General features: G+C 36.4%; 2 protein-coding genes across 2 annotated transcripts in view; one reads left to right on the top strand and one right to left on the bottom strand.

Annotated features, from left to right (window-relative positions):
• LOC125229781 overlaps positions 1-14,989 on the bottom strand; it is a 517,609-nt gene that overhangs the window by 188,678 nt on the left and 313,942 nt on the right. The gene's annotated exons all lie outside the window — the stretch shown is intronic.
• The window catches only part of LOC125229356, a 46,077-nt gene continuing 37,290 nt past the window's right edge, over positions 6,203-14,989 (top strand). The window contains exons 1-2 of the mRNA XM_048134177.1: positions 6,203-6,208; positions 6,640-6,851. Coding sequence (XP_047990134.1) covers positions 6,203-6,208; positions 6,640-6,851 — 218 coding nt within the window. The remainder of the gene's footprint in view (positions 6,209-6,639; positions 6,852-14,989) is intronic.

Below are 14,989 nucleotides of genomic sequence, written 5' to 3'. Positions count from 1 at the left end.
TCATTTGTTAAAAAAAATAAACTGCGATGACTGCAAAAATCATCTACTTGCTACAGAGAAAGAATGGTTCCATAAATTGGTGGACATCAAAGATGTAGGAGGACTTTGCTATGCATCTAAGGATGTATACCTGATATGCAGTAAGTCAGAAAACGTAATCAGGCACTGTATTAAATTAAGTGGGGGAAAATCATTAGCAAGGCAATATGATGGCCAATATTTAACAATGAAAATCCTTCGGTCCCTCGTAGATGTCAAGATATTTACAAACACAGATGCTCATACAAATGATCAGTTCCACCACATCTATGAATTAACAAAAGCGGCAGTAAGGAAATATATAGATGTTCGTTTGCATTACATTTGCAAAAAAGAAAATGTTGAAAAAAAGAACACATCAAAACGACAAGTGTATAATAAATTAAATTTGTTTCAGGGTACATAGATCTGTTAAGATGCTCATATATTATACTTTAATCTATATACCCACACAAGGCTTTGTAAGAATAAATTAATATCATAATTCTATTTTTCCTTGTTTTAATAGCTACTTAATTCATATTCTCCAGTACCATCCCTCCCACCCCCTGTTTACCTTCACATCTACACACACACACACACGCACGCACGCACGCACGCACGCACGCATGCACGCACGCACGCACACACGCACGCACGCACGCACGCACGCACGCACGCACGCACGCACGCACGCACGTACGCACACACACACACACACACACACACACACACACACACACACACACACACACACACACATACATACATATATACATATACGCACACATGTATAGACACAGACTACACTTTACATCAGTTGACTCTATTTAATAATGCAAACATTGCAAAACGTGGAAATATTGATCAGTTGCAATTGTCCCCCAGTCCAAATTGTCCCGCCGTACCTTACATTTTTTTTGTTTGAGATAATCCGTCAGGATCTGCGAGTTTTCTTAAAATAAGATATGTATCTTTCAGTTTCATACAATAAAAACACATTTTATTTTTTTCCGCTTAAAATACGCAACATCTCGAAAAATGTTATACCAAACGTTTTGTTCCTTAAGAAGTTTTCAATCTAATAGGATTTTTTAAAACAGTTTTTCGCAAAAATACCGAAAATTTCCTCATTCTCGCCTTTTATCTCATAGCGCGACTCCCATGATGCCTCTGTCCATCCTCGTTCCCAATTTAAAAATGGCGTCTAGATTGTTGCAGCGCAAACGAAATTAAACTTAAGTTGGTTGCAATAAGACGTAGATTTTTTTAAAAATATGCACACCTGCGATCTGCGGTAATAAAATTTTATGGCTTTCGCGATGATCACATTCATTAATGTCATAACCGCCAATTGCTTGCATTTGAAATTGAACTTTAAGTACTAAGAAATAACGTTGTTTTTGTAATAAAATGAAAGTAGTTTTTACTACATTGCGAAGTTTTCGTTTGTCAACTGGACGCACACATTTGCAACTAAGCGATCGGACACTTTTGAGTGCCGAATTTGTAGGTGATAGTGTATCTAGAGAAGTTTAAATCGATGTACAGGGTGTATTTGTAAGTGCTAGCCTAGCCATAAAGTGACTTTTGAGGTCATAATTGGGCCATTTTTTTCAAAGTTGTCCACCCCACTTTTTTGGATTTGGAATTTTTTATGTGGTTTTCACTCAGAATCGCGAGCTCTTTCAATTCTAATAGGAGAAACAAAGTGTCCCAAGGTTTTTTTTCCCATTCCGTTTCCATTTTTTCATACATTTTGTATGGCGGTAACGGAATGAAAGGTTCGAAAAAACATATGGAAATCTTTTTTTCTCTTATCAGGATCAAAAATACCCATGTTTAATTCTGAGTATTAAAAAATATCGCGTAAAAAATACCCATGTTATAAAAAAAAGTGGTATGGACAACTTTGAAAGAAATGACCCAATTGACAAGTTTTGTTATGGAACCAATGCTCGCAAAAAATGTCTTTTCCATACATTTCGACTGTCGTGATGCCGCTCTATAGATTATTACAGATGTAGAGCAAAAATATTTGCTTTCGTATTGTTACGGAAACGTACGAACGTGTCATGCTATTTCAGTCAGTGCCAGTACAAGATGTACTGACATTGACTGAACTACACAGAGAACCTCCTATAGAGTAGCAGTCTTGTATATTTGGTTCGCGATACGAGTCACCGGTGTTTGGGGTGCGAGGAGCGGGCGGGGAATGTGTTAAGCGCGCTGTGATTGGCCGTTTCAAGGACGGCGGGCAGTCGCGCCAGATGAAAAGGGACAGAAGTATGACTGTCCCTCTACTGACGCGTAAGAAGCCAATGTAAGTTGACCTATGCCGGCTCTGAATAAATTATAAATATGACTTATTTGTGGAATGTAATGCCGTCTGTTTTTAAATTTGAGCTTCTTGTTACCTTTCCACACCATTTCACACTACAGGTGGACATCTTTAAGGCATCAAAATACCCTTTTCCAATTTTTTTGTGCGAAAAACACGCGCTGCTTTCGGGTCTGTTACTTGGTCGATACTGATCGGGCACGGCGAGCGCCCGCGCTTATATCAGTGCAAATACTAGGAAGGCTGGCGACCGCGAGTCGTCTTGTAATAGATGTCTATAGGGGTTGGTCTGTGCTGAACTAGCATGACAAATACGAACGTTTCCGAAGGAAACCCTTTACGCACTACATCTGTATCTATATTTTTAGTACTTTACGATACATTACGATACAAGTGCGAAAAAAAGGAAATTCGAAACGAGTGGCGATAAATTAAAACACGACCGAAGGAAGTGTTTAAAATCGATACGAGTTACGAATTTCCTTTTCGCACGTGTATCGTACGACGTTTTTCACAGATGGCCCTCTGAAGTTTCGACCTGACATATAATGAACCACTTCTCGCACTAGTGCGTAAAAAAACCATCTGTACTGAAAAATGGTACTAAAAATTTACTTTAAAAATTGTTTAGGTACGCCAATCATGTGCTAGCCGTACAGGCCCCGTAGCCGAATGGCATTTCTCCGACGCCAAACGAAAGCGATACGCCGCTGGCTCTGTCGCGCCAATACGCAAGCGCGATAGAGATAGATATCTACTAGCGCTTCGTTTCGTGAGCGTTTCGTGAGCGATTGTGCCATTCGGCTAGCCACCCTGAATAGAGTAGCGATATCAAGCACGATATTGCCACCACACCGCGGGGTTCATTGACCCCTCTATTGTTTCCTGCCCCCGACATGTTTACGACTGCCTTTTTTGTGCATCATTTATAAGGGACGAGGAAGTGCGAGGCCGATAACGAAACGAGGCTTTAAGCGAATTAATATTGAAGTGCAATTTTCGCGTCGCTGTTTTTTCTTAGATTTAGGTATTGTTTTGTTATCTCTGTTCAACATTTCCTAAATCCATCAAAGTAACAGTACCTAACGGCGAAATTTAATTGATTCAATATTTAATTTTTGTTCAGAATAAATGTATTAACATAATTAAATAAATAAATAAGTATTAGGTAATTGCTAGGCGAGGGTGTATTTTATGGCTGAGCGTTGAACTTTGAGTTGAAACTTGAAGTTTGTACGCGAGAATGTTGATTTTGGTCAAGTTTGGTTTGAAACAGTCAGGTGATTAGGTCAAAGGATAACAAATTAATAATGATTGTTTAGATAATTGAAAACCACTAAACAAATTATTATTGCGATGAAAAATTTGTAGTGAGTATTAAGTTACCTTGCAAGATTTGATCCGAACGAACATACAAATAGGTGTTTATTATTAAAAAACAAAAAAAGTTTTTAAAATGATCTAGGCCGGCAACATATAGTCTTAAAATTCATAATCTTAAAAACCGGCCAAGAGCGTGTCGGGCCACGCTCAGTGTAGGGTTCCGTAGTTTTCCGTATTTTTCTCAAAAACTACTGAACCTATCAAGTTCAAAACAATTTTCCTAGAAAGTATTTATAAAGTTCTACTTTTGTGATTTTTTTCATATTTTTTAAACATAGGGTTCAAAAGTTAGAGGGGGGGGACGCACTTTTTTTTCCTTTAGGAGCGATTATTTCCGAAAATATTAATATTATCAAAAAACCATCTTAGTAAACCCTTATTCATTTTTAAATACCTATCCAACAATATATCACACGTTGGGGTTGGAATGAAAAAAAAAACAGCCTCCATTTTACATGTAGGGGGAGTACCCTAATAAAACATTTTTATCCATTTTTTATTTTTGCACTTTGTTGGCGTGATTGATATACATATCGGTACCAAATTTCAGCTTTCTAGTGCTAACGGTTACTGAGATTATCCGCGGACGGACGGACGGACGGACGGACGGACGGACGGACGGACGGACAGACAGACATGGCGAAACTATAAGGGTTCCTAGTTGACTACGGAACCCTAATAAAAAAAGACTTGTGTCTTCATCTGTCAGATCAATCTGAAAATTCATAATCTGAAAAAAACAAGAGTGTGTGTGGAAATAGTATGGAACTCCGTGCACTCGATCTGATTTTTTTAATATTGTGATTTTTTTCAGATTATGAATTTTAAAACTGTCTGTTACCGGCCTTACGTCCTATCTCGGCACGCGAGTTTGATTCAGGTCCAAAATGTTCTCTAATAAAATTTCAATTAAATAAATATTTTGTGTTATGACTATAACGATTATGATCGTAACCAGATCATTATGTCTACTTGATTAAACCGCAACTACGTTTAAATAACGGTTGGTAATGATTTGGCAGATATCTTTTAAAATTATAAATACACAGGTTTTTGTTTGATAATATCATTCAACGGAAACCCGCCGAAGAATAAACGCAAAGGTACAGTTTTATTTTAAAGTTTCTGCAACAAATAAGGTTAAAATAGTACATTACGATACAAGTGCGTAAAAAAAGGAAGTTCGAAACGAGTGGCGATAAATTAAAACACGACCGAAGGGAGTGTTTTAAACCGACACGAGTTTAGAATTTCCTTTTCGCACGTGTAGCGTACGACGTTTTTCAGTACAGATGAGCTTCCAAAGTTTCGACCTAGCATATAATGAACCACTTCTCGCACTAGTGCGTAAAAAAAACACCATCTGTACTGAAAACTTATTATACACGTCAAGATTTGATTTAAAAAAAAAAGAAATTAATATATAATTATTATTAACTTATTTACTTTAAATATAATAGAGTCGTATCAAGTAAACAGAGACTTTAATAGCCTCGCCTGTGCAAGGGATAAGTAAACTTCAAAGTTAATAGAAACTTGACGGTTAAAATAACAGTTGCACCGGCGGAGCTGTCTAAATAGCTGTCAAGTTAACTAGGTACGAATCTAACTCCTTCAATATAGTTGGTTTTTCTTTTTCATTCATTTGAATCAGGTATATAATGTTTAAGTGAAAAACTCGATGTTCTTTTGTTTTCTAAATCTTAAAATATTTCTATTAGGTATCATCAGATGATTCGGATCATCATTTCAGTTTTATTTTTCAAGATAAGCATAAAAAATAACAAGTTTAAACAAAAACGTAGGTATCGAACTTACTTTAAATTAAGATTTTTCCCTAAACATTTTTTCAATCACGTCAAATCAGTGGCCGCCATATTGCGGCAATTGGCCAATCAAGATGGCGGATAAGCGGCCATTTTGACGGCTCGACGTTCGATGATAAATTACATACAAAAAATACAAGTACAAAGGAATTTTCTACTAAAATACGATGGAATAAAGTCTCTTTTCGGGTATACCGCAAGGACAGGTGTTAGGTCCCACGATTTTCTTAGTTAGCCGGGTTTTTCTGTCTCAATTACATAATTTGTGGTGATATATTAACGTTTAGTTATTTTATCACTACTATTATATTATTATAGTTTTGTTAATGTGGCAAGGAGGCAAATAAAGTGACAAGAAAACCTTGCTAATTACGTAAAAAGACACTTTGATTTTGACAACGACGAAGCATTAGATTAAGATCTTCATAAATCGTCACGTCGATTGTCTTTGTTGTTAGTTAAATTTACGTTTTAGTCATAACACGGCCTTAAAATGTTTTGAAACCATAATTTCGGGCCAGGCTTTCTCTAGTGTGGGACCAGAGAGAGAACCAATTTTCTCTAAATTATTTTACCTTACCTCGCAGTTATATTATTTCCAATAGCGACCTAAAAATAAATGTGCAACATAATTATGCAGGTATTTATAACATAGGCTTTGTGGCCCGAATCAAAAGCTTAAAATAAATAAAAGGTATTAAACATTCCTGGCTAGTTCATGTATCAATTCAGTTTGTAACTGTTGTTGTAACTGAACTTTATTAGAAAATTCCTCAATTTGACTAGTACTTTAGTAAAATTAATTGTGTATACCAATATACTTAATGGTTGGGTAAACGTTGAAATTGTATGTACCGTTATTTATTTAGTGGTTTTAACTTATTTAAAATGAAACAACTGTATTTATAAATGTACCATCTTACTACTTCTATAAAACTGTTCCTCAAAGAGTACGAAGAAGTCTCCACACGGAAAAATATTGGAAATCTCAAGTTTGCAAGTTAAAATCTTCAATTATATAATAATTTATAAATTTAATAAAACAAAGCCTATATATAAATGTTCTTACAGATGAAACTCCTAGCCATCTTCCTCTGCATTGCCGTGGCTGTGGCGTCAGCCGAGGTGCACTGGGACGAGAACGGGCAGTACCGGCTTGTGGATACAGCTCCTTACACGCTAGCCTTCAAGCCGGTACCTGTGGCTATGCCGACTCCGATTGCGGTGCAAGAGTTCAAGCCGTTCCTCTACTCTTACAAGCAGATCAGGGTTGGAGAAGACAAGTAAATGGTCAACGGATTCAAAGAGACATGATAATAAAACAGTCATAGTAGAAACTGATTTTGTTTCTTTAATACCAGCAATTGGATCAATTATTTTAGCTTAGTCATTTATCAAATGAATTAAAAAAGTCAAGTGAATGATTGTGATTCTTTCCAGCCGAAGATGATTATTTATGTAAGGCAGATTAAAAGTATATTCAATTTCATACAAAAGCTACCTACACATGATGCAAAAACTGAAAAAAAAACCAGACAAAAAATGAATTCAATTAGAAAGAACTAGAAACTAGTGAGATTTAAAGAGCAAGCACTAACAAAGCAGTAAAATAGATAGATAGGGGCAGATACTCCGTAAGTATGGTAAATAAGTGTTAAAAGAATCTTCTTTTAACAGTTTCTAGTTCTTTCTAATTGAATTCATTTTTTGTCTGGTTTTTTTCAGTTTTTGCATCATCTCTTCAATAACAAAAACGAAAATCAAGATGAACATTTTTATAAATTATAAAAAAACTTTTCAATCCGTCACAGAAATCATTAGTAAAGTTCCACAGTTCTTAACTAGGTTACACTAGAATAAACGATCAACGTCACTTGTCAATTTCAGAAACCACAAATGGATAAAATATTTCAAAAGCCAAAAATATGAAATTCCATTTAACACCTGTCATTCAATTTGACATTTAAACGTGTACAATAGTTATAAAAGTCACAAATGGAGTGGAAAAGCCACAAATATGGAGCATATGAAGTCGAAAGCCAAAAATACGAAAATTCATTTTACAGCTGTCATTCATATTGACGTTTAAACGTTGGGATGGATTAAGTATTTAAAGCCTCGAGTCGATATCGACCGCTGATCAAACATTCAGAAGTTCGGTAAGGCACGTCTGTGTTACAAAACGTCTTGTACGGTGTCTATTGTAACTTGATACTAATCTAATTTCGACTCTTAAATAACATCACTATCTTCTTCTTCTACTTAGGCTTATTCCGGCCTTTGCTAGGGTCTTTTTTCTTTAACCTAGAAGAGAACTTCGAAATCTTATCTCTTGACTACTTAATTATTGAATACTTAGTAAGTAGCAACATCGTAGTGTCCTTTCGTATTCTTACAATACATTTTGGTTTGAAGGGAGACATTGCGGCAGTGCCAATTTTTAATTTCTACTCTTCTTCTGCTAGTTAAACTGTTAATAAACTTCATCACCATTTGCTTACTGTACTTTGCCTATCGCTTTATTGCCTTTTAGTTCTACATATACCTTTCTATCATCATTCATATGGTCTTTCACCTGTTCTTTTCTTACCTTCTCAGGCTTTAATTCACTCGTTCTTTGATTTTCGTTTGTTTTTAAATCCTCCACAATCTTTTCTATTAAATTACTGTCGCATCTACTGACTAGACTGTGACTAGACTGTCATTTCTAAGCTTAGTATCGATTCCAAAATAGCCCGCATTGATAGACATCCAGCACTTTGGTACCTACAGACCTAAAGGCCAGCTTTACTCTGCAGTGGAACTAGTAGCTTTGTGAATTTCCCCCGGCCATTAAAAATTTACCTCGCTCAGGCGTTATTGAGGCGAGCGTGTTCATTTTCACGGCTATTACGGCAAGGGTGATCGATGTACTAGCTGCAAAAGTGCATGGCGAATTTATCAATGAATCTATTCATAATTTCTCCTTGCACTTTTGAAGCTGATAGTACCGTCCAACGCTACTACGAGTTCAGGGGGGTTACTATGATGTATTAAAGCCGATCGATCAGTTTACGTGAGAAAGGGACACAGCTATACCAGTTATATAGCTCCGTCCCTCTCTTGCGTCGTAAATTGAACGGCGTTAGCACTTCCTGGTAACCCCCAAAATACGTTAGGTAGGTACTCGATAGTAAAAACGTCACAGAAATTGTCATAATTTTCGGTTAAAGTAAGTTTTGGTTTTCTAGTGACCGTTTTCTCTATAAATTATGAAGAATCTGAACAACGCCCCCATCTGAACATACAATCACGCCTGTATCCCATAAAGGGTAGGCAGAGCACATGAAAATACTCAAGTTTCAGTGCCCCTCTTGGCAAAAAAGGGTTGATAGAAAACGAAATTTTGACACTGCAGTGACAGGTTGGCAGCCTCTCGCATACGCCACAATTTAACTTCTACGACACTCACGGGAAGAAAGGGAGTGGTAAAATTCTTAACCCGTCACCACACGGAAGCTAGAATGACATAATAAATAAATAAATATTGAGGACACCTTACACAGATCAACTTAGCCCCAAACAAAGCTTATACTATGGGTGCTAAGCGACGATATACATACTTAAATATACATAGAAAACATCCATAGCTCCGGAACAAATATTTGTGCTCATCGCACAAACAAATGCCCTTTCCGGGATTCGAACCCAGGACCTCGGCTTAGCAGGCAGGGTCACTACCGACTGAGCCAGACCGATCGTCCATAATAAAGTATCCACTGAACACGTGTACCATTGCCCCCCTCTACCTTATGTATAACAAAACACCATTATTTCTTCTGAAAGTAAAACAACATGAGACAATAACATTTTCCGTTACACATCTCCAAATAATTGAACCAATCCATATCTCTCGAACCGGATCCCATCGAACTCATATCTTCCACAATTATATTTGGAATATTTTGATCCCGCCTAATGGCACTCCCTTGTGTTTCTGTTGATTTAGGAACCCCTTTGTCTACTGGAAACCTTCTTGCGTATTCAGATTTACGAATTAGGATAACAATTGCTACACTGTTAACAATTTTAGTGGTGCAATTTGAATTTTGTATATGGTTAAAAATTATTAAATTAAAAAAATATATATTTATTCAATGAACAGTTTACCGTTTACAATAAATAGTTGGCAATGATCTTGCCTGCTAAGGCGATGGTCCTTCGGTCGAATCCCGGTAAGGGAAATATTTGTGTAATGAGCATAATTATTTGTTCCTTGGGTTACAGTATTCCTGAGCTTTGTGTTAAGAATACCCTATAATTTACCTATGAATACATTTATTGGTACCTATTTAAATCCTGTATGGTACGAAGCTTTGGGTATTGCTCCTGAATGTAAGTTCCAAATCTCTATACGCGGAGATTGGTTGGCATCATATTTTTAAAAGGCGAATGTCTCCAAAGTCCTTCCGATTTTCAGGAGTGAATACAATGTTTTCAATTTGTTACTCAATGTTTGATTTTTATGTTCTCGGAGAATTACATTTCATTTGTAAAAAGGCTGATTGAAGGTTTGTTGTAAGGTACAGCGGGGCAAATCTCGATAGGGAGACAGTTGTAACTAATCCATTTTTTCCATTATTACACTATGATGTTGAGTTTTAGAATCCACTGAACACGCCTACCATATATAACCGGTGGACACTCTATTTAATAATGCAAACATTGTAAAACATGGAAAGAATGGACCGGTGATATTTGTCCCTCAGTCGAGATTTGCCCCGCTGTATCTTATTGAAAATGGATTCTTACTTTTACAAATGGCAAATTATCGATGTTAAACTAAACTTTGATAGTGGTGGCAGTAATGCAGTCAACAGCAATGTCACACCCCTTCCGCATTACTAGCGCTGGAATGAAACAATATGACACATATCGTCACTAATTTAAAAAAAACTTGTATCATCGTCTGTCAATGAAATGAAAATTGTACTGCGCTGCGTTTTAACTTTGAGGAACAGCGTGAGATACGAGATTTTTTAAAAGTAGTGACGATGGTTTACTGACGATTCGCCAAAAAACGTTTCCCAAAGTTTCACATCCCAAACTATTATTCCCAAATTATCATTTCCCAAATAAACGTTTGGCAAAACAACTTATCGCAAATTGACATTTAGCAAAACTTTTTTTGGCAAGTATTTGTTTCTCAAAATATTTACTTGGTCAAATTTCATTTTACCAAATATTATTTAGTCAAAGGTATTGTTAGGCAAAATTTCCATTTCCCAATATATTGTAATTAAATGGCGCACTAAAAATTTGTTTGTTGATTTTATACTTTGTGTTGTGTCCAAGATTTGTGTGAAATAATGTGTATGTCGTACTTTTTTTCCTCCTGCTGCAAATGTCAAGGATGACATTTTCACTTACATGTCCGGATACATTTTATTAAAAAGAAACCTTATGTTTTCAAGACCATTATGTTCTATTAATTTTTAATTACTTACTTTAAAAAGCCTTTCCTGGTTTGCTCACTGTCAACCTAACACGCTCCTCCTCGCTTCGCTCGTCGTCGCACCTAAACTGACCCTGTCGCACACGAGTTTTCTGTTACAATACTAATAAAATTATTACATTAAATTTATGCCTTGTAATATTTATTGTCAAACGTGGTTTTGCATGGTGTAATTTGTAGAAACATTTTTTGACAAAAATAAAGTTGAGCAAACTTTTCTTGTCCAACTGAAGCCTTGGAAATAAAACTAAAATTATCATTTGACAATTTTAAGTTAAATTTGGCAAAAAAAATCTTCGGTAAATTAAATTAATCCCGTAGAAATGAAAATGCAAATGCCTAAATATTTTCGAAATTTGCGATGTGAAATTTTGACCAAACATGTATTTGGGATATAAGTTTTGCCATTAAAAACGTTTGCGAAATAAAGTTTTGTCTAAGTAAAATTTGACTAAGTAAAATTGTGCCAAATGATAATTTGACCAAACAAATTCATTGCGAAACATATCTTTGCCAAACAATACTTTGGGCAATGAAACTATTGCGATATGATTATTGGGAAATGAAATTTGACGAAACGTTTTTTGGCGAAACGGCAGGACACCAGTGACGGACGATATACTGCTTTAAAGACCCGATGTAAATAACATGAGGAAACTGAAAAATTTTAACTACGCACTCCTGAAGGCAAAATAAAGATAAAATGTTATATGACGTCAAGCAAATTTCGCTAAAAAAAATATTTTTTTGTGTAATTTTTTTTATTAACATTGGATGTTTTTACATAAAAAGTAAATTTTATTTCATAAAGCTGTCACTTAAAATAAAAGGATCTTAAGATCCTTCAGTTATTCAGGAGCTTCTCGACCATCTCCACGTATCGATGAGGCTCATGGATAACTCTCTGAAGTCCTTTGGCACCAGGTAACCTGCTCCAAAGTCCAAAGTACCTACATCATTCTTTGTCTGGCGAGGGCGTGACATTCACACATTAGACGTCTGACGGTCTCTTCCCCTTCGCCACACATGCGACAATCAGTGTTGTCGGCGTGTCCCATCTTGGCCAAAATTCCTTTGACCCCGTAATGGCCTGTGAACACCCCCGTAATTTGGAGTTGTCTTTTGCTTAGTTTCCCTAGCTTTCTGCTCCATCCCTAGCTTTGAATGCTTCAGACAGCATGTCCAATCTCCTTCCTTTGTAAATTATTTTTGTTACGTAATAATGATTTTACAGTGAATCAAAATGAAAGTAAACATTCAGAGAATCGAACCCACAATATATACGCATTTGCCGAAATATCCTTTTCCACGAAACTCTTAGTAGAACTAAATCGTAACGGAACTTATTGTACTTATTCTAGGAAATATTGGCACAATCATTGTTCGAAACTATAATATTTGCTAACGAACACAATGATCGTGGGTGTATTTTTTACACCACCCGTGTGTAGGTACCTATTGAGCAGATTCCTGGAATTAGTACTAATTCCATCAATGCATGGCATGTACCAGTGCTGGCTTCGGTAACATGTAAAAAATACCGGATCCGGCTAGATTATCAGCTCCACTGGACCGGATTGCAATCCCTAGCCCTGGTTCGAATCCAGCTCTGGACACGGAGGCCTTGGTAATTTTTGTATACTTATGACATTTCAGCCTGTTACATATTTTTGCGGCATACAGGTATACACTGGTTCCACACACATCATCACTGAACGACTAATTAATTTACTGGCAGCAAACAATTCACCCCGTTTAGGTGTTATCTTGGCAGGATTGACGCCATTAATAACAATTAATTGAACTAACTAACGGCACAGAATATATAGTACAAGTACAGAAAGCTCACTGCTTCGATTTGATATTCACAAAATGCCGCCTTTTATAATTGGTACATTAACAAACGGACCGCACGCGAGCAGCCGACATTGAGTTCTATTATATACAGGGTGGAAAAATCGAATGCCACATGGATGGCTACTACCTTAAATATTCTAAATAGCACATTTTGTGTAAGGGAGACTTTCCTTTGTTTTTAAAAACAATAAATTCTGCATTTAAGGATTTACGAAAAATCGCTTGCCTCAGTCGGGACTCGAACCGGTCAAATGTGACAAAAAATAACGTGCCAAATAATGTGCCAAATTGTCATGGCCTTCCGTTGTTCTGATTGTATTTCTTATTTAGAGAAAAATGAACCTTATCGGTAACCCTTTCAATCTGAATCATAAAATACGGCACGTTATTTTTTGTCACATTATTTTAAAACACTTGTCGGAACAATATAAAGCTTCCCTTCTCGGGGCAACGTAAACTGCTCTTCTCAAGGCAGTCTCAAACTGCTCTTTTCAGAGCACACTATAAAATCACAATCTATGACAATCAAATTAATCTATGTAGTAGTGAGTAAGTCTTTAAGACTCAGGCTTCATAGAGAGCTCAAACCCCCAAATCTCGAAGACCTGGGTCAACCGTCAAGAGCTGAAACAACGAGCGTTATAGGCAGAAAGTATTATTGTGTATTTATTTTTAACCCTTAATTTGACGGTATCCGGTGTGGTAGTTTTTAGGGATCCGTACACAAAGCGTAATAACGCGGCTCTATTACTAAAATTCCGCTGTCCGTCAATCCGGTCACATCACGAGGCTGTATCTCATGTATCTCAGGATACTAAAAAGTACGAAATCCTCAGTGGGCGAAACCGACTCGCACTTGGCCGGTGTTTACTTCTGTCGACCTCAGGTTTAAAAGCTTTTAAGACTTAAATGCTACAAACCTTATAGACTTAAACCTTCAACGCTTAAGAGGCTTTAAAGCTTGAGGCCTGAAGACTCGAGGTTTTTGTGCTCGTAAGCAGCAACGCGAACTAATTAAGTTGAGGCTTATATAGTCGAGGCTTTAAGGTTCGAGGCTTCAAGACTCGGAAGTCGGGACTCGAGTTTTCTAGTTTACGCCTCAAAGCTTAAATTCACAACACTATTTGTGCGTCATCGCTATAGTAAATTTAAGCTCTCTTGACGAACTTACTCAAATATTGGAGAATCTAAGATTTGAAGTAATTAAATTAATAGCAATGTACATTAATTGCTGGCGACAGGAGGCAGTCGGGTGTCGGTGATGAAATTTCATTATATTTACCGTCACTCATTTAATCTGATAAGGATAGGGTTGAAAGGGGTGGAGTGAATTAAATAATAAAGTTTTGATAAGTCTCCAAATTAACGATGAAGAGGATAAGACAGAGTTGTGATGACACTTTCTTATTATTTTCTTTGGGTTGTTAATGTTGTTATATTCAATGAATGTTTTTAGTTACCGATTTTTAATGGTTTTCGAAAAAAAAAAAGGAATCTAAAAACATGTTGTAGGGCTTCTTCTTAGTTGCATATCTTCATTTGTTTCTTATTATCGTACAATACAAAAATTATGAATACTAAGTGCGTTTTCACATTATCCGATCCGATATCGGATGTCGGACCGATATCCCATACATTACAGACGCCATCGCCATCTTGAATTTTTTCTATTGAAATCCTTCCGACATCCTATATCGGATCGGATGATGTGAAAACGGGCAAATGGTTGTCACGGTATACACGATCATGTGCATAAAAATATCAGTAAGAAAGTTTTTTTTTTTTTTTTTTCAAATATAGAATTACTTTCAATCCAAAATTTTAAGAGAAAAAATTAGGGAAGTGTAGCAAGAAGCAAAACAAACAAAAGGAATTACCGCAAATCTTCAGAAAGCACTTACCTACTGCATAAAAAGTTTTCAAATAAATATAAACAACCTGTTAGAGGGTATTCACCCCAGTTCCTTTTTTCGGATACATTTCCAAATAAGCATACCATATATTATTATACTGGACAGATACTCTAGTCGAACTGCAATTAGTACCGTGGTAGCTTTTGCATTTTCGGTG

This window comes from Leguminivora glycinivorella, chromosome 9 (genome assembly GCF_023078275.1).
Source record: "Leguminivora glycinivorella isolate SPB_JAAS2020 chromosome 9, LegGlyc_1.1, whole genome shotgun sequence".
NCBI lineage: Eukaryota > Metazoa > Arthropoda > Insecta > Lepidoptera > Tortricidae > Leguminivora > Leguminivora glycinivorella.
The sequence above is the reverse complement of the archived record's forward strand: the minus strand, read 5'-3'. Positions and strand labels throughout refer to the sequence as shown.